A 23,153-nucleotide genomic window follows, 5' to 3' on the forward strand; every position below is an offset into this window, starting at 1 on the left:
GCTCCACTCCAAGTGGTCAATAGTGGCCCTGCTCAACCAGTCTGCCTGCACATTGGATGTTCCCGCAATGTGTTCTGCCCTGATCGAGAGAAGGTGAGTCTCTGCCCACGGCACAATGTCTCTGATTCTGTCATTAGGGACTTTGACCGAGTCCTCTCCTGGCAATTGATGTGGCCCTTCGTTGCCACATTGTTCATCAGGAAGAGGACATGTTGGCCAGAAATCTACTGCTGGAAAGCCCTGGGGGTTAGGCGAGCTGCCCTGACCTCCAGCCAGTTGATATTGTGGCATAATTCCCGCAGTGTCCACTGTCCCTGGGCCACCTGGTCCTTTAAAAGGACTTGCAGCTGAAAAGGCTGGCGTCTGAAATTATAGTCAACCTGTCCCTCTCCTTGAAGACAGAGCCCCTACTGATGGCTCCATACCCCCACCAGCAGAGTGACTGATGCACCCTTGGCAGCACCCACACTTTTGCCATTGAAGTGCTGGTAGGATAGCATAAACCATCTGGTATGAAACCGTGCCTAGGGCATTAGGGAGATACAAAAAATTAGTTTCCCTAAAAGCTAGGACAGCAGCGCCAATGGAAAAACCTTGTCTGCCCGAATCTGGGCTGGCAACACCCTGATGCTGTCCTGTTGCTCCTGGGAGAGAAAGACCTATCCTGAAATAGTATCTATGAGTGCCCCCCAGTGCACCAGTCTCGTTGTGGGGACGAGATGACATTTGTCCAGATTTATAGAAAATCCATTATCCCTTAGGACCTGAATGGTGGTATGTAGGTCCCTTTCTGCCTGTAGGTGGGAAAATGCCTGAATTAACAGATTGCCCAGGTAACAATGAATTTGGATTGGTGAGGTTCTGAGATATGCAGCCAAAACTTCCATAATTTTTGTGAACGTCCTTGGGGCTGATGAAAGGCTGAATAGAAGGGCTGCATACTAGAAATGTTGGCTGGCATAGCAAAACTGCAGAAATTGTTTGTGATTTGGATGTATGGGGATATGGAGGTAGGCCTCCATCAGGTCCACTGAAGTCAAGAGGTCCCCATGCCAAGTTCTTGTCAGAATGGACTGAAGGGAATACATCTTAAACTTTCTATAAAGGAGATGCCTGTTGAGTCTCCTGAGGTTTATAATTGCCCTCCACCTCCCCACTCGAGGTCTTTGAGATGACAAACATAATTGAATATAAACCCTGCCCCCGCTGTTCCGGCGGAACCAGTTGAATGGCCCAAATATCCAACAAATGTCAGATTGCCAATTCCATGAGACCCCTTCTTCCTGGGTCCCTGGAAGTGGGACAGTGGAGGAAAAACCTTGGAGGACGAGAAATTTTAGGGAGAGCCCTGACTTTATGTCTCTAATACCCAGGTGTCAGTCGTGATCTCCTCCCATCTGTCTGAGAAGAAACCGAGGCGACCTCCGATGGGAAGAGTCATTTCCAAGTCACTTCTGGTGTCTGTAAGGCTTACTGCCACCGCCTCGAAAGGGCTATCTGACTTGCAATTGCTGCCTGCCTCTGCCTCCAAATCCCCATCTCTCGAGTTGAAAGAGTTGCAGTTGTTGGGGAAACCCAGGCCCAGCCTCCCCCTGCCAAAAGGGGACCGCCTGAATTACGGTGAGGGGTAAAAGTCTGCCCTCTCTGCTCTTGCTTATCTCTGGTGTCCACCAAAAAGGGTGCAAGGACTCCCCAAACAGATCCCCTCCCGAAAAGGGAGTGGACACCAGCTTCCATTTATTCTTGGCATCCATGCATCAATGGCACATGTGATGGCATGTGACGGGTGGTCACCACAGAGGCAATGGCTTTAGCCAAAAACTTAGCTGTGTTCAATGCTGCATCTGCAGTGAATTCAGCTACTGCCACAATCCTGCAGAGGTCTTGGTGTGCTCAGAGATCCTCTGCTGAAATTCAGCTTTGCAGCTGTCTGAGCCAACGCAAAGAAGACTCGGTGAAAAAAATTCCACTGTGGTGGCCCGGATGGCTCAGGAGTCAGCCTGATGGGCTCTATGGAGGGCCATCTCCTCCCTTCTCTCCTCAGCCTTCAAAGCATCCTCTGCATCTGGAGGAAGTACCGAGGAGGAAGTCAGAGCAACCACCAGAGCATCTACCTTAGGAACCTGTACCAGATTCATAAGATCAGTGTCAAAGGAATAAAGAGTGTTTTCATAACTACTGGGTTGAGAGAAAGTGGCAGATGCCATCCAGGAACATCCCCAGAATAGGGATAGCATCGGCCACCGCAGTGTGCTCCATAAACAGGAAATCTTCATCTGTAATGGAACGCTGGTTAGTTTTCTTGGCAACCGATTCCTTTCCTAGGCAAGCAGTACTCCTAGCCTTTGATAGCAGGGATTTAAATAGAGAAGGATTAAACAGGCCCTTAAAGGCTGGCAAGGACAGTTGTTCTCATTACCCTTCCAAAAGTTCCCCCTCCCCCGGAATTTTCCCCTCTGAAAGGGGAGAATACCTCTGAGCAGAGGGTCCCGGGGAATAGGTGTCATGACATGTCACTTGGTAGCCTGAGGTCTCACCCCCTGGTTACCCGCTGTCCTGCTGTAAGACTCGGTCTGCCTGAGGCCCAGGCAATTGGTTCTCATGAAAATTAGCTATCTCCTGCCTGATCGCCTGGGATAGCCAACACCTAAAAACGGTGGGCATCTCCTGCTCTTGCAAGTCCACAGGGTGGAGCCCCATTGCTCTGGGAGTGAATGTTACTTCCGGTGCCTGCCTCAATGGTAAACTTCTGTCAGGTCCTGTTTCTGAGGTCAGAGGCCTAATGGAATCCTGAGGGCCTAACTGTACTGTAGCCCTAGCTATAACCTCAGTCTCGCTCACCCTGCTCACTAAGAATCTCTGGTGACCAGGCCCTACTAGGTGGTGGTTGGCACAGTCCTAATGTCCCTGACTGCAAGGAATTTTCAGGCAATTTACGTGAGTGGGGATTATCAGTCTGTTTAGAATCAGGACACTTTTCCAATCTGATTCTTTCCCGGCCCTATTAAATTCTTTGTCTAAGGCCTTTTGCCTTTGCTTGGCAGCTTTTGGAAACCCTCTTCTGTGCCCTCGCCTTGGCCTTGATTTTAGCAGCCATAGCTAGGCTAGCTGACCTAGGCTTGACAGAGCCCCCATCATTGGTGTCAGAACCCAGCGGGGATGAGTCCCCTTGTGCTAGGCCAGAGGCTGCACCACTCTCTACCATACTGCAATAATAAAAACAGACATAAGCAGAAACAGATGTGGTAGCAAGCTCAGCTGCTAGCAGAGAAAGTTACAGGCCTGATATAAAATTTTTCAAAAGAAGGAATTTGGATCTCCCGCAAAATTATTACGATGGTGGGGCTCAATGTTGTGTTGCAAGAAACAGAATTCTGCAGTCTCTGCTAAATACAAACTGGCCTTGCCGCAATATCAAGGCAGGCTTATGCATCTCACGGCTGCCACGGCAATACGGAGATAACAAGTCTGGAGCTAATGATCAATGATTCCATGCAAGGTCTGGTGGTGTCACGCTCATCGATGTAAGCACCTCTCACAGCTAGAAAATTGTGCAAAAGTGACCACTGTTCAATGACAGCCTCAATTACTGCTACTCTACTGAATCCTGCTGAGGAGCTGGAGGGAACAAAGGGACATCAGGGAAATGGCTCTCAATTCCCTGTCCCATCTCTCCACTGCTGCAAACAATTGGGTGCTGCAAAAGCTTTCAAAATGGCTGCTGAAACCGAGGTGAAGATGAGTCCTCTGAAGAGCGAAACACACACTAAATGGCCCCCGCTTGAAAATGACCCGATGGTGAGCCCTCTGAGGCATCAAAACTCTAAAGCAAATGAAATGGCCACCACTTGAAAACGAGGCGTTGTTTAGCCCTGAAAGGTGCAGAAAACGTAAAAGCATGTGAAATGGCTGCTGCTTTAAATTTAATTGGTGGGAAGCCCTCTGAGGTGCCAAAAGCGCTAAAACATGAGGCGCAGCCAAAAAGCGCCTTTCCAAGCCTCCTTGCTCTAAAGTCTCTAATAATGGTCTAATCCTATCCAGGGAGTAAGTACAAATAAATTGTACTTAACTGAGCTCTGAACTCAAAAATACGTCTTGCGACCTGAGACTGAGTTGAAAGATTGGGGATCGTTACCAGGGAGACCATTTACCAGTCTTCAGAGTTTCAATTCAGTCAAAGAGTTAGCATGCTAGAGTAACCCATCCTGGACTCTCCCATTGATACCATGGAGATTATAACTTCAGAATTCTATCTGGACTTCTGAAGGATAGCTTGTTTGTCCTTTCACTCATTGTCATTTTGGAAGGAAAGTGTAAAATAAAATAAAATAAAAACTCAAGGTAACGATAGCCCAGGAAAAAAGAAACAGCATTTGACAAACTTGTGCAATTAAGAAGGTTACTGTATAGATATCAGGAAAGGAGAGCCAGATAAACTGTAAGGAAGAATGGCAAATGAATTCCAAAACTGCAGATATTAGCCCAGATAGTTGCCTGGAGTCAGCACAGACCTAAAGGAGTACATGCACATTCTCTTATTTTTTTGTCTGTCTGTCTCACACAGCACAATAATGAAATTGGTTAATTGTTGAGTTACCACATTTTTTTATTTTGCAGTAGCAGACAATAAATGCAACTGACAAATATAGGGAAACTCGCAATTTAATATTTTTTATCCCTTTCTGGACAACGCAATAGAAAAAGCAGGGGTGTTTCATTTAAAGATAAAAACACATTCCAGAAAATCATTATAGTAGAAGAATACAAAAATATCTCCTCTTGGGGGACAAATGATAAAACAGTTACAATCAAGCATGACTGCACCATTGTACATTGGAAGTGTTATAGGATTGTAATATGCACTCTAGCCAATCACATTTTAATCTGAAATCCAGAAAATTGGATCAATTCAATTAATAATGAATAACCACATCATACTATTAAAGTATAATTAAAGTTAAAAGATGTGGCATACAATGACAGAAAAGCTTATCCCTAACTTCTGTTTATTTGTGCAAAGTTGAAAAATAATAATGTTAAATCTATTTGGTATTGTCTATGCCTAAAATGCTCAAAGTGTCTGGACTTCTCTCTTAGTGTCTTTTTTCCACCCATTCATATTTTTATTACTGCAAATGGGCATAGCATCCACAATGCTTGAAAAAAACCAAATACCAAACCAACCAATAATGTTGCCAATTTTTCATTGATGCTATCTAATGATGACTCTCCGGGAGTCTTTCATAATCTTATCCAGAGGTGCTAAACTGAATCTGGGAATCTTCTGTTTTTAAAGCACAAGTAACATTACAAAAAATATGGTAAAATACAAACATTGTGTTGATCAAATGTTAATCACTGCTAATTCTCAACTCTCTAATTATAAACATCTATGGTTGTATTTCCAAAACCTTACTGAAAACTACTACAAGATACACCACAAAATACATACTTTATGTGTCTACTCAAAACCCCAGGGATTTATAGATTGGTTACAAGGGAAGACTAAGTTTACCCATCATTTACACACATAAAAATAGTCCTCTTACAAAGATGGTTCTACACTTCTGTTCCAGGAGAAAGCCATCTTCCCTACAGACAATTCAATTCATCTTACAATTGACAGTCATACAAACACAGATGTGGAATAGAGATTTACAAAGTTATTGAAACTTTTTACAAGTAAAGTGCATCTTTACTTAGCTACAGCAGAATGAGGAATAAAAGAGTTTACATATGTTCCAATTCTAAACCTATCAATCAAACCCATGTTATTCCTCTGGGAGCTTATTTACATGCATATTTATCAGCCTCACATGCTAATTCCCTGCTGTTTTATGCCTGCGAGGCATGTTTATGAGTCATAATTGTTGATCTCATTTGATGTATTTCACTGAAGTAAGACATTATTCAGTTATGTGGCCTAATGTCAATGAATTATGATGACCTGATCTTCCAAATGCATCTTGCTCTTTAATTTTTATTAGAGCATAACTTATGCAGATGAAAAAATAGTTCAAAAGCTAACATCAAATGAACTTTCAGTGGTTTACTTAATCATCTCATATACAATATTTCTTCACTTAGATCATTTGAGACAGTAACAGCTATTGTCTTTAATTCCCTGCTCCTGATATAAAATCTGACACGCACACGTATGTATCTGTGCAGCAACTGTCTTGAGGCCAAATGTGGGTTTCTAATTTATTCTTATAGTGTGGCAGCTGCTGCTAAGTTGTTCTCATCTGTGATATTGAAGCATATGAAAAAATGTCTAGTATGTAATACAATCATACAACAGGCCTTTTCTCCAAGTCGAGGTGTATCCAAGTGGACAAGAGGATGGAAAAGGAGCTTTGCAAGTGAAGAACTATATGATATCACAGATAAAAAGATATGCAAGTCTGATTGCCACAATTTAAAAGTTAGAGATTAGGATGAAAGAAAACATAAGAAAATAATGTATATTATTTAGAGATACTTAAAAATTATTTGTTGACATAGGCCTTGATGCAATCATATGCATATCCAGGGTCCCACTCAACATATGGCAATGCTACCAGCTATAAGTGTATCAATCAGCTATGGAAAACAACCTAATGTCACAATATTTCTACTTCTTTAAAAAGGTGATCAGCATTATCAAAACAATATTGTTTGTTCCCAAGTACAAACATTAATGAGGAAGACAGCATTAGTGAGGGAGAAAGTGCCACTAAGACTATTCAAGAAACTGAGAAAGCAGCAATAATTACAGACTGTTACAAGAGAAGACTTAGTTAATATCAAAGATAAGAGGGGATATAAGTGTAATTGCCAACATTAAGATAAGATTCTTTTATTATCATATTTTATTATATGGCCACATATTTTTACTTCTCTAAAAGTGAAATTATCATTGTAAAAGCAAATCCTGCTTGCTTCCAGTCATAGGTATTTGATCCAATAATTATTTAATACAGTCATCCTTTCTCTTGTTATCCAGCCATCTCCATCCATTCATTTGACAAAGTTGACAACCATCAGATAATATACTGTAGATAATAGTAATATTTTCACTTAGCAATATTTTGATTATCAAGTTTTATTTTAAAAGCCAAGAAAAAAATAAAAACAAAAGAAATGGAATATTGCACATATCAGCTTAAAGTTTAAAATTTTAGAATTTTATAACATAGCGATATATTGTGTATGATTAACTGAAAATCCTTTAAAGACCAAAAAGTATTCTTATTTACCAATTCTCTTTGTTCAATTTATTAGATACTTGTTTGAGTAAAATGGAAAAAATACCCATATGTTTGTCATTGTTTATTTCATCAAGATCCTACCGTTATTTTTGTTTACTTTTTAATTCAAAAATTTAAGAGCTTTGTTATGAAGGGGGAGGAATCATAAATCTGTCTATTAGCAGGCATTTCTACCTTGTGCTCAGATGAATTCTCATCAAATTTGATTTGCTGACTGGTGGCCAGAACAGATGTTGTCTTAATGGAAGAGAGAAGAAAATTAAGTGTGTTGAGCCACTGAGCCACTTCTGAATTTCTATGGCTCAGTTTGTAGCTCCTATAATATGGAAAATATTAGGATGCTTTTGCCAAATAAATATTAAAATGGGGAGCAGTGGACCCATTTCAAACAGCGAAGAATAGACACAAGGGGAATAGTTGAACTTTTCCTCAGAATTGTTTCCTGATGTCTCCTCATTTGATGAAACTATGGAAGTTGCTTCTCATATGAGAAGAACAGCTATAGGGATACAATTTTGAGGTGTGCTGCTATAGTCCTATTTGCATTTTCTCTGTACTTTTGCATCTTGCTTTATAGATTTTTGATGTGATTATATTCTAATAACTAGGTTAAGCTTTATTATGTTTAAATAGTTTTACATTTTTAAAATTCATTGGTGCACAAGAATCCATACATTACAGGCTTTCATTTAAGCAGAGATTTTCCTATTCACTTTTTAATCACTGAAAAAATATGCTGCTCATATTATAAATATGATTGCTGGTTATTCTTATTAGCCATAACAAACTATTTCTAAGGAGCAATATAGCATGTACACACTGTAACTCTATATAAATTTAGATTAGGTCTATTTGCTGCTGAAGAGAAACTTCTATTCTGTAATCGGTTGGGGGGATGGTGGAACCCATATAATATTTTACCCATAGAATGGATTATATCTGCAGTACTAAGTCAGACATCTAGGCAAAGCTTGTTCTGGATTCATATAGATTGGCAGATATTTTTTTTTAATCTTGTGAATTTTGATATATGTTGCCTATTCTTGATTGTATTATATGTTTATCATTAGAATTAGATGCTTCCTTACTACCTAGCATATCGGGCAGGAAGGGATTTCCAGCATTTTCAATCTTTGTTGAGTACAACTTTTTTGGAAGAGTTAAGTCTTGAAAGAGTTCAGCATCTTCCCATGTGAAGTTTAGAATCTTTAAGCCTTCCATGTACTTTGAGGGTGTTGTCTTGAGCATTTAGCCTGGGCAGGGTGGGGATGGAGTGTCTATCTCATTACCATTACCATCTTGGGGATTTGATTTTTCTCCAAGAATATGACCTGAGATTGTGCAGTCTTCTATGCATGACAATATTATATAGTTTGCAGAAGAAACTCTTTTGGAGCACTTCTTTATTAATAATTTGGTCAAAATAGCGAATCTTTAGGATTCAACGAAAACATCTTTGTTAGAAGACATAATAATAGTTGCTGGTGCATTCCAAGTTTCACTAGCATAAAAGGCTGCTGGGATTACTAGAGAGGCAAGTAAACAGAGTTAATATTTCAGTGATATAGATGACAAGGACCAGATTATGTTCACCCTCTGGAAAACAGCTATTGCTTTTCCAATGCTGCTTAATGTCCATCTCTATATCTCCATTTTGGTGATTACACTACTCAATTAGGTAATCCTTTGTTCTTTCTCAAGTCGATGTGATTTAAGTATTATTCCCCATATCTGTGCACTGGACCTCACATACATGATTTTTAATTTCTTGGCACTTATCCTAAGGCCAATTATGGTTACTTCTTCTTCTAAAGCAGTTGTCACTTGTTGTAGTTTTGTCTCATCTTCCTTAAGTAGGGCAATATCCTTTGCAAATCCAGATCGCCAAGATATTCTTGGTCAGAATTATAAATGCTTTCCTGATGCATGATGTTTGTTGCATACATGGTGTTCATTGTATTATATAAACAGTAATAAAATGTTTTAAAGGCTATTTAATCAAAAACCAGGATATAGATTCATGAAAAACTGCTAAAAATTCTACTATTTCAATGAATGCTATCAATTTTTTCTTCGAATACTATGTTGTAAAGTAGTAGTTAATATGCTTCCCTAAGGATGTTGTATTTGTGGCAGCTAGGAGTAACCTGTTTGCTGGGAAATTGTACAGATATTATCACAGACATTCTACATCTTTTCAATGTTTTTAATGTTCTAATAGTTTTTATATGGTGTTATTTTAGTTTTTGATCCAGAGCTGCCCAGACATAGGGTAAAATGGATGGCTATAAAATTATTTTACACACAAACATGGAAATTAATAAAACAATAATAGAAGAAAAATATAGAAGAAAAAGTGACTTACTTTACAATGTTCTTTCAAGGTTCACTGAAATAAAGAACCCAAAATGTTCTGAACATTCTAAAGTGTTAAAAATGATCAATATGGTAAATGGAAAACATTAGCCCTAGCTCTTGCTATCAATCAAATATACTAATTAAATCTTTTTTGAGACATGAAAAGAAAAGCTTTTGTATTAATCATGCATATCTCAAAATTGAAGTTAACGTATCAACAACACAAAAATAAAAGAGAAATCTTTCATATTTTCAGTATGAAAATAATCTAGATATATCATTTACAAATGAAAATGAGACTTATGTTTGTGAGAAAAATCTACTTTCTGTGAAATTAATATGGTATCTTCTACCTATTTCACTGTATGAAAACATCATATGTTCTAAATGCTAGAAGACATTATCAGAAAAAATGTGGTCCTGAAGAAAATTAATTGCTTTGAATTGTAAATTAGATATTCTAAATTGTTCATTGTACAATAAGGTCAATCTTTGGAGCATTTTAAAACGTATTACCTTATTTCAATTGTTTACATAAAATCAAATTTTATAAATTAATTTCCACTTGGGAACAGTGATATGATCTCTTCTACTTCTATTATGAATTATCCATATACTACTTATCAATGACTGCATAATTTTGTTTATTTTATTTTCTATAACCACAGGTATTCATTTATAACAATTATTACTACAGTTGCACCTGTATTTCTGCTGCAACTTAAATACAATGGCAACTTTTTAGATTGTGAATGGAGAATTTAAAATATATAAAAGGCCACCATAAAATAAGAAGAGGATGTTCATAACCTATCAAATAAAATAGCTATATGAAGAAATGGATCTACTGCGAACTGAAAGGAAGAAACTAAGCTGTAAAGGGAGAAACCCTGAGATAGCTAGAAGAAAGGCTTACAGTTTGCAAACTGAAGACGTTTGCTCTAATGTACAATTTCAACATAAGTTGTAGAAGATCAACAGAATATAGAAATACTCTAGACCTCTGGCTCCTGATGAATTACACTATTTTCGGAAATTAGAATTCTTCTGGTGTATGAGTGATCATGTGAATGGATAAAAGAAGACATAATTTAATAATTGATAATATGTTTAATAAATAAAATTGATTTTTTAAAAACTTAGCTGTTGATCTCATGCTTGTTCAATATTATAATACTATCTAATGATCCTCAAATACTCTGACCAATGCACAACATTGTAATCTCTCCATAGCCCCAGCAGGAAAATATATGTAAGAGTGTAGCTAAGAAAAGACACTGCTTCCCTTTAGTAAGTAACACCTGCTCCCCAAAACAGCTGAGAGTGTTATTGCTATTGATTTAAGTAGAGTGAAAGAAATGTTGTTTTCAGTTACTTAATATTTAGTAATATCATGATGGTGTAATATATCTCCATGCTGTAATAGACCTAGCAACAAAAAGTTACCAAGGATCATTATATTCCAAATATTTCATTAATAACAATGCTATTTTAGATGACATTATGCAAACAATGGAGAAGAAACTCAAATCTTTCCTTTAGTATTAGTATGTAAAAGTAAAATTTGCTTGATTAACATATTTTATTTCTATAAAAATAACAATAAAGCATATAAAGGAAATTTAAATATCAGCTGCTATATGTTCTGCAGCTGATGGTGCTTTATTTTCCAACAATAAAACTATGTGATTACTGATTCAGAGATATGAACAAATCTAAAAATCAGATCAAAATTAAACATGCTACTGGCTAATTAGGATGAACTTTGGAAAATGTTCATCTTGAACTTAATAAAACATGCAAACAAGTGTGTGTGTCTCTGTGTGTATATGTATGTATGTATGTATGTATGTGTATATATATATATATATATATATATATATATATATGTGTGTGTGTGTGTGTGTGTGTGTGTGTGTGTGTGTGTATAAATTACACAGACACACACAGTATATTTTAGGATACATACATACATACATACATACATAAATACATACATACATCCTATCTTAGCGCAATATATGGGAACAAAACATCTGGATTTTTTTTCATAGAATGGTGAACAGAAACATGAGATAAAAATCATGATTATTTCTTCTAAAAAGTCTATAAATAAAATGCTAAATAATCTTTCTCAATATTGTTTTATTCCAGATGTAGTAGACTTCTATACAGCAAGATATTATTTTTCTCTTTTTAAAGGGAAATCAATGCAATTTATATTTGTTGTGCTTTCAAACACTTATACACACACACAAAACATGTTTGCGTACCCTGAAGTTTTTGTCACTCTATTATATTTCTCCTAACTGAATTACTAAAATACAAAAACAGATTTATTGAAGAAAAAGAATCTACATTGAAAAAAATGTTAGTAAAATTTAATTCTTGCTTGTGCTCAAAAGGCATTTATTTTGAGGAAAAACATCTTTTATAATACCAATTTATTCATTTTATAAATCTATATTTTATCCTTATTTTTAAATATTTATATTTATATATTTATTTCATATTTTATTTTGCTTATTTTTATAAAATAGTGAGCTTTGTTAAATGTACGGATTTTTTAAACATTCATTAAATATAAGCAAGATTAAGACAGTATAATCCAAAGTAGAGGTGAAAACTATCCAATGTAGCTATTTCATTTCATTACCAGCTATGTTGTTCAAATTGATACTAATGGTCTCCTTCTGTTTCTAACTGTCGGCTTGTCTGATTAGTACAACTAATTATTCGGACTGGGAAGATCTCCTGTATCTAAATAGAAGATGTGCAGTTTGTAACCTGCTTAATTTGCCTTATGTCCTACATGGCCCTCAGTATGGTATTCATTAAACTATCAGCTGTTTTGTTTATAAAAATGGCAATATAAGCATAGACAGATTTTTCTTTGTTTAAAAAAAGACATATCACCCATAAATAATATGCACCTTGTTGAAAATGACAAAAAATAAAAACCCAAAACACATCAGGTATGTGTCATGACAATCTTGTATTTCTTCATATTGTATGTCCTAATACAGTTACACTGAAAGACTTAAGATTCTGGACTATAAAGGTTTAAAATAAGTTCAACATCTTTATTTAGACTTCTAAATTAAATTTAAATATTTATGACAAATCAGGTTCAAATCCAGGGCATCTGATTTTATTTCATTTTCTTGGAACAGATTTTGAATTAAAATACAGAATTTGAGACTAGATTACAAAGTACATCAAGAATGTGCTCTAATCTTTTATCTGCATATAACTACCAACTTAATTTAAAAATTATGACTTGTGGGAAAGCTGTATTTGGTTCTCAAACAATCATGACAACAGATTGATTTCTCAAGAATTTAAAGAATCTGAGCTGTCAGAAAAAACCCTAACAGTAAAATATTATTTTAATCAATAATTTAATAACATACAGTAGATGCTAGAATTTTATTTACCACTATATAGATTATGTGAAGAATAACAGATTTGCAAATGAGAACTCTAAACTTAAAAAGAAGAAGTTTTGATGGGCAAACTATTATTATCCATAACCATTATTAAATTATTCCTTCTACTTTGTTTTATAAGAGAAATTTTTACATTTATATAAATTACATATATAAACTGAAAGAACTGCCACAGGAATTTTATTACTGGATGTTTTCAATTGGAGATCATTTTTACATTGATTCTATCGTGACTTCTGTACATGTCAAAAATAACCAAAATTAGGCTAATACTTCCTACATAATCAAAAGCAAATAATTCTAAATAGGTATTTAAGCTTATCAGCTGATTTCAAAGGCAATATCTTCAAAACCTAAATAATATTGAGGCATGATACAAATGGCATGAGAGTTGATAACATTAGTTCAGATATATTTAAAAATATTATTTAAACTATGTAAATTCTTGAAAAAAAGAAAAAGAGAAACAATGATCACTGTGCTCATTGTGTTTTATGCTCCAATTTTTACTATACATGAAAATATAGAAGTGACTACAAAACAGAGCACTATTTAAGAAGCAACTGACAGGAATAATTATTATCAGACATAAGTGGAGAAGTGATATTCCAGTGGCCTTTGTCACTAGAAATCTGTAGCTGTTCAAATAAAATCAAACTACACAGAAGCTATTATTAATAAATGACTATTAAAAGCTTGCTAAGTAGCATCTGGTGTTGGATGAAACAGAAGGAAGTTTTGATGCTATTTACAGAGAATAAAATAAAGCATACTGAATTAAGTTTCAGTATTGAATGTTCTACACAACTCTTAATTGTTCATAACTCACAGTTTCTAAGCCAAACAAATATTTTGAGATATATTTTAATACCTGTCACATTAAAATAAATTTTTTACGTGGAATTCTTACCTTTTCTAATTAGCCCTATAACCAAAGCAACTCCAATGATCTATTTCTTTCCGTAATCATATCAAGTGAGGAATTATCTCTATTTATATCCAGAATAATGATTTTTATAATTAATATCTACCTGATGTATTAAAAAAAGAAAGTATGTGCATATCTATCTCTTGCATAGCAGATCTGAATGTTTAGCTCATAGACTAAATCACAAAAATACATAATTACGTTAAATTAGCTTAACATGGGATCACAGAAATACCAAAATCAGAGTCAAAATCTTTATAAAATATAAATCAGGACAGATCCCCCCCCCCCCAAGTCTTAACAGCCACATTGGATATGTTTTCATTTTTGAATTTATACTATTCCTTATCCAACTGCTTTAGAAATTATGCATCTTCTCACTTGGTGAAGACATGGAAAAGCCCAAACCAGCCCTTCAAACTAGATAGGTCAGGAAATAAACTGTGCAAAGTTTACTGGAACTCTATTTTATTGATCATGGTATAATAACAAAATCTACAAATCCTGCCATAGATTCTTTATTTTTCTTCTTCTATCAAAGAGAATCAAGGTAGCTAAAATGGTTGAGTGAAGAATACTATAAATTTCATGGGATAGATATAAAAAATATAAGTTCTACAGGTGCAAATGTACTACTTGGTCTAGAAGATGAAAGTGGAAAAACCTCAGTCATATATTTATGTACATTTCTCTATTCAATAAATACATAATGTATAGACACATTAAATGTATTCAGAATATTACCTTATCTCTCTGATATATGATTAATCTGACTAATGATAACTTCATTGCTAATAATTAAAGACAATATTATTTGCAATAAGCCCAGTGCATTTTTAAAGATGAATCTAGAATTCTATTATATTTTTAACCCTTTGGAACAAATGGAACCAACCATTCATATTTAAATAAATTAAATGTAAATAAATGGTAAAGGAGATATTTATAAAAAAACAATTCAATGCTATAGAGGTTGTTCAAATTGTGTGTATATGTGCATAATTTTGCCATAATAAAAGCCAATTACTTCAATATTATTTTATAAAGAAGAGTAGAGAGCTTTTTCTTCAACATAAATGGTTCAATTTTAGGACGCGTTTTTCCATATAGTTTGGGCCTCAAGCAATGAAAGCTATTTTATCCATATCTGAGCTGATACTGAATTTATATTTTCTATCTAGGTTAAAAACCTTACTATCAAGCCACCAATACCTAATTATCAGATGACGATATAGACTAATTTAAATTGTTACTTAATTGCATTGTAGCATATAAACTAGTGGACGATTTATGCAATGTACAAAGTACATCTCCCTTTTTTTAATAAAGCAATTATAGCCACTTAATACTGAATTTCTGAGTTACGGTATTTGTGCTAAGAAAATTATGCTAAAGTCCATCTTATTGTCAATATCTACAGCATGCTTTATTTAAAATAATAGTATAAACTGGAAAATTATGAATCTTGGCTGCATATGGCATTAGATTAAAATGCAGTTTGTGTTTCACTGTAAAAGAAGTCATGGATATGAAATAGATGCTTTATATAAAATATTTACATATAGAATGTAAAAATGTACCATGGTTGGTAACCTTTATGACTTTGAGGAACCATGTATTTACATATGTCTATCTTTGCATGTGCATATCTGTGTGTTGTGTATATATTTTTAACAGTTGACAGCTGTTTTAGAGCATACAGAGATGCCAAGCTGAATGAGGGTCTTGATTACTTCAAGATTAGCTATCTTAAGTTTCTATTCATTTTAAGTGTTGTTAGTGGGAAGAGTCATTAGTCACTTCCTTGTCTCATAGAACATCAGCATACATTTACATTGTTAATGAACATTTGGGGTAAATGAATTAATGGCTCTTTTAAACATCAATTCAAATACTAATAACTTTGTATGTCATAGCAATGTTAAAGTTAAAAAAATTAGGATGCCTTCCTTATATAGGTAACTAATTACTCCTCGGCACAAAGAAAAGAGAAAAAGAAACAAATAAATAAAATATACTTGCTGAATGAAGTTAAAAATTATGAATCACAGCTAAAATATTCAAGAGATACTGATTTTTTCTATCTAAATAAAACATTTTCAATTTTTGTTTAATGTTGGATGCAAAAAACAACTTTTCCCAATAGTTTGGCTTTAAAAATATCATACACGGACACATACGCGCACACGTTTTCGTAGATTTTCACGGATATAGATATGTTGGTCTTGTTGTATTTGGGTCTTTTCCCGTGTAAGATTGAGATTGTCTTGGAAACGTTTCGGCGAGATCCCACTTGCCACCTTCAGGCTGGTGTTTTTGGCTTTGTACTTGTGCGAGTAAAACGTGGTTGGAGCTGCTGTCTCTCTATAAATCTTGGGTGTGTGTGTCGAGTGCTGGCTTTGTTCCTGTAAGTGGGTTGATTGGCTGTGTAGTTGCATCCTGATTGGTAGATGGAGTTGATGTTTGTAGATTGGTCAGCTGTTTCCTATCATCCTGTGGTCCTGAGGTGCTGGCTTTGTGTCCGTTTTTCTTTCGTATTGTAATGACCTGGGTGGTGGGTGGAGCTCATTTGCTGACTAGGGGCTGGTTTCCAGATGTCTGGTAAGCGGGAGGTATCGTCACGTTTATTCATATTGTGGGTTTTTTTTCTATTTTGATGGCTTCCATAATTATTCCCTTGTTGAAATGTTCAGTTTTGGAGATTAATTTGATTCCTTCAAAATCAATTTCATGTCCTGTTGCTTTAAGGTGCTGGAAAAGGGAGGAAGTTTTTTCTTTTTTTCTGACTGCGTTCTGCGATGCCTGCATTTATTCTCCTACTAGTTTGTCCAATGTATGTTGCAGGGCAGATTTTGCATGATATTTCGTAGACTCCTTGGTTTTCTAGCTGGATCTTGTCTTTGGGGTTTCCAAGATCCAGCTAGAAAACCAAGGAGTCTACGAAATACCATGCGAAATCTGCCCTGCCACATACATTGGACAAACTAATAGGAGAATAAATGCATGCATCGCAGAACACAAGAACACAGTCATGCATATGTATGTATGTATGGTGTCTCTCTCTCTCTCTCTCTCTCACACACACACACACATTTTAAAAATACACCTATTATTGTATTAGATGTAGAAAATAAATTAAAGTATAAAATATAATAACTTTGCGAGAACATTTGAATTTTGAAGATTATTTTAGATAATTCAGATGGAAGGAAGTAGGCATTTCCTAAAATTAACAATATGTATATGCATAATGAGTTAATTTCAAAATGTAGAAAATAGTCACTTTTATAAATGTTACATTTCTTTTTTTCTTTCTGTTCAATTGTATCTGATTATTGAGACTGCTTGGGCAAGTTTCTGCAGTTTTCTTTACAAGGTTTTTCACTGCCTCTTACCTGGAGCTGAGAAAAAATTATTGACCCAAGGTTACCCAGCTTCATACCCATGGTGGAACTAGAATTCACAATCTCCCAATTTTTAGCATGGTGCCTTAACTACTACACCAAACTGTATCTTTAAGTGTGGCATATTGATACAAAGAAGTCACATTCAAGGCTCTATAATATTTCATCATGATACATCGTAATAAAAATGATCCTAATTTCTGTCTCTATATATGGTGAAATACACACAGAGAGGGAGGGAGGGAGGGAGGGAGGGAGGGAGGGAGAGAGAGACAGACAGACGGAATTTCAAAAAGATAATCTGGAAATAGTACAAAGTTATCTCAGAGAATTATTTCTGACATGTGCATTTCTTGACTAAAGAAATAAAGCCATAAAAATATGAAGAAATAATTTCAAAATGGACTTTAAAGGAGAATGTTTGTAGCTCAGGATTGAAATGATTGTTCGCACCTTCTGAGCTTGGTGGTTTTCTTGCAGATATTTCATTACCCAGACTAGGCAACATTATCAGTGCTAGTAGGATGGGGTTTGCTCTCAATTTATATTCTGGTGGCTTGCCCTGTCAGTATTGGTGGGAATGGACTTAGAGGGTTTTTTCCCTGATTAATATCAAATCAACAATCAAGAAGTGAACAACTGCCAATCAAACAACTGCCAAACGAGCCATCGGTAAACAGTTCAAACAGCCCAACTAACCACTAAAACTACTCCCACCATAGCAAGCCACTAAAATATAAATTGAGAACAAACCCCACTCCCTACTAGCACACACTATCTTACATAGTTTGGGTAATGAAACGTTTCAAGATAACAACCAAGGGCAAAGAATACTAAGGATCTTTCCAACAGTGTTGCTCTCTCCTAGCCAATCAGAGAATAGTCCTTACAGATAAAGGTTCTGTATGCATATACACAATGAGATACTCCTTAAATGCACATTCAGTTGAGCAGCAGAAAAGGTTATCCTACAGTATAAACATTAGATTATATATACAAAAAAGCTTTTTTGCAAGCTAGATTATAACAGAGGAGTAGAAAATCTCTAGTTTTATAGATATTATTGAAGCGGAGCAGCCTCAGAGCAGCCAACCAGCATGGGCAGATGTGAGCGATGCTGGGAACTCTAGTTCAGCAAAAGGATGCTCAGTGATCTTAACCATTGCCACAAGATGAGGTATTATAAGTAGAAATGATACCGAATTATATTTCTCTACCCTGCAAAATTAAATGAAACCACATTTCATTCACCCCATGGAAGCTGTGAGGGTTAGCTGGTTTTAATCTTTAAAGTCTTTATGGCATGCTGAGGGGCTTAGTTACATCAGGCCACCTCATTCCATCAGAACTGACAAACAAGGCATGTTGCAAATACCCTCAACTAGGGATCTACATTTAGTGGGTACCAGGAGATATGCCTTTATTACAGTCATGCCCATCGTATGGAATATTCTTGATCCAAAATTAGATTAACTCTATTCCTTTTGATATTTTGTAACTATCTCAAGACCTGTGTTATGTTATTGGGGCACCTAGGGAACTTGAGACAAGCTTACTGTAAATGGCTTTATTATGGAGGTAGTCATTCTTATTCTCTTTTTCCCTAGGGTTTATGTATTTGTATTTATAATAGTTAACTATTAATGTAGATTTTAATGTAGATTTTCTGTTGTTTTATTCAATGACTTTATATAACTCACTTTTTGAAATATGGGTGCCTGTACAAATTTGAATAATAAATAAATCTAAAATAAACTTCTAAAAGAACCGATATTTTAGTCCCCTATTATAAAGTTTTATTATTATTATTATTATTGTTGTTGTTGTTGTTGTTTTGTTGTTGTTGTTATTATACAATTGTATCACAGTGGCCAGTTGTTTCTCTGGATTTGGCATTGGTTACTAGTCGGGCCCCAACCAGGGGCCTAGGACGTCGTAACGTATTTTTGTAATATGCGTGCAGATCCAAGCAGTGCGGCTTTTTGCATTTGACTGATGGTGATTTTGTCAATTTTTAACTGTTTTAAATGTAATTCCAGTGCTTTTGGAATAGCACCCAGTGTGCCAATTACCACTGGAATTACCACTGCTGGTTTGTGTCATAGTTGTTGAATTTTGATTTTTAAGTCCTGATATTTTGCGATTTTTTCATGTTCCTTCTCGGCGACCCTGCTATCATCATCATCATCATCATCATCATCATCATCATCATGGTTGATTGCATAGCCAGCCAGATGTTTATATTAAATTTAATTTTTTTGACAATTTATTATTTTTATTTCCATTACATATTATCATTTTGTTAATAACTGGTTTTCAATTAGAGACTGTCTCCTGACTAAAGCAGATAAATCATTTAAACAAGCTAAAAATAATGAGAACATGCGGAGAAATACTTACTACAAAATTATAGTCATAACCTGTTAGAATGAAGGTATGAATTACCTGTTTTGTTATCTTCTGAAAGTAAAAGATAATGGAGAATATCGTGTTTCTTTGAAAATAAGATGGTCTTATATTCATTTTTGCTCCAAAAGACACATTAGGGCTTATTTTCCAATTAGGTCTTATTTGGGGGGAAACGGTACTAAATCTGTCAGTCTGTCTGACAATTTAACTGGGGTTTATTTTGGGGACAGGGTTTATATTACCAGCATCTTGAAAAATCATGGTAGGGCTTATAATTCTAGTTGGACCTTTTTTTCGGAGAAACAGGATAGAAGTCTGAATTGTATCATTTAATTGTATTGCTCCAATAAAATACCACACTAAATATTTAGTTTAGCAAAGAACACTAACAAAAATGAAGTAGCAAGAAAGGAAGAAAAAATGAGTGATTTTTTTTAGACACTTAGTAAAAGTCATATTGAATGTCAATATTCTGATGGTAAAATAATTATTCACTCAGTGACTGGAAAAGGTAACTATCTAAGTAGTTCCAAAATAATTTTAACTTGACTTCTCAGTTTTATTAATGTCTGACTGTTACAAAGCAGTGCTTATTACAAATTTTATTGATTTGAAAAGAAAATAACTTGTCATTCAAAACTTTTCCAAATATTCTTAAAGTGCAACGGCAGTACAGAAATTGTACACTCACCTTCATCAGGCTTGTTCCCATAACTCTGAAGGGGATCAATTCCTATTTCTTGCTCTTCAGTTTGTAAAGGATGGCTAGCTCCAGAAATTGAGTGATACATATTGAGATTTGGCACGTCTAATAAGTTGAATTATCTATATGAAAAATTAAAAGTAAATGATTAATTATACTACCTACTATTCCTATTGTATTAAAATGTAAAGACTTCAGAAAATGCAGTATTTAATTCAGAAAATTAAGAGCTTCTGCATCGCAATTACTAATCATACTATTAATTACTAAGAGTACAAAAGATTACAAAAAATGTGTATAATTACGTAATACATATATGTTTGCTTTTTGAAGCATGTCAATATATAATTTTTCTTCACCTCTCATATAAACCCATAGAATCTTTTAATGATCACTTCTGTATTATTCTCAAGAAAAGTGAATAACTATATCCATGTAGATCACCAGTTGAGTTTGAATTTAAGGAAATCTTAAGTATATTCAGTATCAAACAACAGCTCAACAGAATTGTATTTGTATACATTTATATGTTTTATTTATTTATTAAATTTATGAGCACCCCATCACTGATAAAGCTTAAAATGATAATATAAAAATAGTTAAGATTAAGTAGAATGATATACCATACATAGAAAATCAAATGGCAGATAGCACTGGAATGACATATTCTTACATCATCAACCACCTCCAGCAGGGAGGACCATATCGGCCCTAATCCAACTGACAAAACCAGGTTTTAACGCCCCTCTAAAAGGCCAAAAGGGTGGGAATATTCTCACCGGGGGCATATAATGTTCCACAGGGTAGAGCCACAATGGAAAAGCTTATTCTTTTTTATTTTACCAGCCTACTAGGTGGAATGCACTGGAGGTTCCTTCCACTGGAGCGAATGCTGTGGGCTAATCCCATTGGGGCAAAGGACTCCTCAGCCTGGGCCTATGTCACAAAAGGCTTTAAAAATAACAAAGTGACCTTTAAAAGTTAACAACCAACAACTTGAATTGGATGCGAAAGCAAAATGGTAACCAATGCAGCTCGTACACTTAGCTGTCTTATCTTTGCTACCCTAAGGCCCCCAGAACTGGTCACATCGTTACATTCTGTACCAGCTGTAGCATCCAAAGACAGTTCAAGGGTAGCCTCAATGTAGCCACATTGCAGTAAACCATCTCAGAGATGACCAGGGGACTTATGACTATGCACAGGGCTGCATGATCCAGACATGGGTGCAACTGGTACATAACTTGAAGTTGCAGAAAAGTCCTCTTAGGCATGACTGCCACCTACTCTTTTGAACAGGAGTTGTGAATGTAGGAGAATCCCCAGGTTGTACCCTGGATTTGTTTGGGTAGTGCAACCCCACAAAGAACTAAAGATGATAAACAACTGGATCTCTAGGTTCCCCACAGCTACAGCCACTCTGTTTTACCAGGGTTCAGCTGAAGCCTGTTGTACCTTCTCCAGAACTACATAGCTTCCCTACTGTGAAAAGGTTACAGCAAGCATCACTTGGATCACCAGAAATGGAGGGGTAGAAATGAGTATCACCTGATGATACCTCATCCCATGGTGCTGGATGATCTCATCAAGCAGTTTCATGCAGATGTTAAGGACAGAGAATTCCAAGTCCTGCACCACCCCACAAAGTAGTGGCTTTTGACCCAACTTTGTCGAGTAGCATCAATAGGGAAGACTCCTACCTCCCTTTTGACATCTATTGGGATCAGCTTTTTAGAAAGAGCTAAAACAGCACACTACTAATATGCCTGATTTTTGGGGTGGATGTAAATATATGCCCTCCCCTGAAAATAAACCCTAGTGAAAGGGTGGCATGGCAAGGATAGGAGGAAGCCCTTCCTTTCCCTGATCACCTCAGCGCTTCTCGGCTCCTTAATCAGCGAGCTTAGCCACTCCAGCTGCCATTCACAAAACAGCTGATTTGTGCGTGCTACTCAGGCTGCGGCCTTCAGCAAGTGCGGCTGTTTTTGCCATCAATTGCGGCCACAAAAGCAGCAGGAGGCCAAGCAATGCACCCTATGTGCCTCGCACCGGCCTTCCGAAGGGTACTATAGCAGCAGCTATCCACAATTTTTTTATCATTCTTTTGTCCCGACCCACATGGCCTAGTGAACCACATGGATTAGGACAAAATAAGGGTTAAAGAAATTGTGGATACCAGCTACTACAGTATCTTTTGGAAGGCCAGCTTGAGTCTCCTGCTGCAGATGTAGCTGCACCCATGGAGCGCTTTTGGGAGAGAAGGCAAAAAGGAAGCGATCAGTTTCATCTTGTCCCTTGCCCTCAGCCCCCCCGCTTCAGCTCTCCAAGGGTCTCTTCTGGCAGAGCTCAAGCAGAGAAGTGGCCCTCAGGGTTTCAAGAGCAAAGTTGAGCCTGATAGGAGCCAGGGCAGTGGAAAAGTCCAGTGCCATCCCAGTGGTCTTCTTTCCTTGGAAATGGAATCTTGGGAGGGGAAAATGGCATCCTCAAGCAGGGTGGGTATGTCGGTATGTGTATAAAAAACACAAAGTGAGGGAGCCAGCAGCCACAGATTAAGGAGCTTTGTGAAACATCATGACTACACGCAAAGGTTGGCGAGAGAGGGGGAAGAGATACTTCCCTCTCTTGGCAGTGTTTTGCTTGAAAATATTTGAG

General features: G+C 36.1%; 1 protein-coding gene across 1 annotated transcript in view; it reads right to left on the reverse strand.

The window, feature by feature from the left end:
* Nucleotides 1–23,153, reverse strand: part of TBC1D5 (TBC1 domain family member 5) — a 379,115-nt gene that overhangs the window by 223,471 nt on the left and 132,491 nt on the right. The window contains exon 3 of the mRNA XM_032235839.1: nucleotides 20,490–20,623. Within this exon, the coding sequence (XP_032091730.1) occupies nucleotides 20,490–20,589 (100 nt within the window). The 5' untranslated portion in view covers nucleotides 20,590–20,623. The remainder of the gene's footprint in view (nucleotides 1–20,489; nucleotides 20,624–23,153) is intronic.

The sequence above is a fragment of the Thamnophis elegans genome, chromosome Z (assembly GCF_009769535.1).
Source record: "Thamnophis elegans isolate rThaEle1 chromosome Z, rThaEle1.pri, whole genome shotgun sequence".
In the NCBI taxonomy this organism is placed as follows: Eukaryota; Metazoa; Chordata; class Lepidosauria; order Squamata; family Colubridae; genus Thamnophis; species Thamnophis elegans.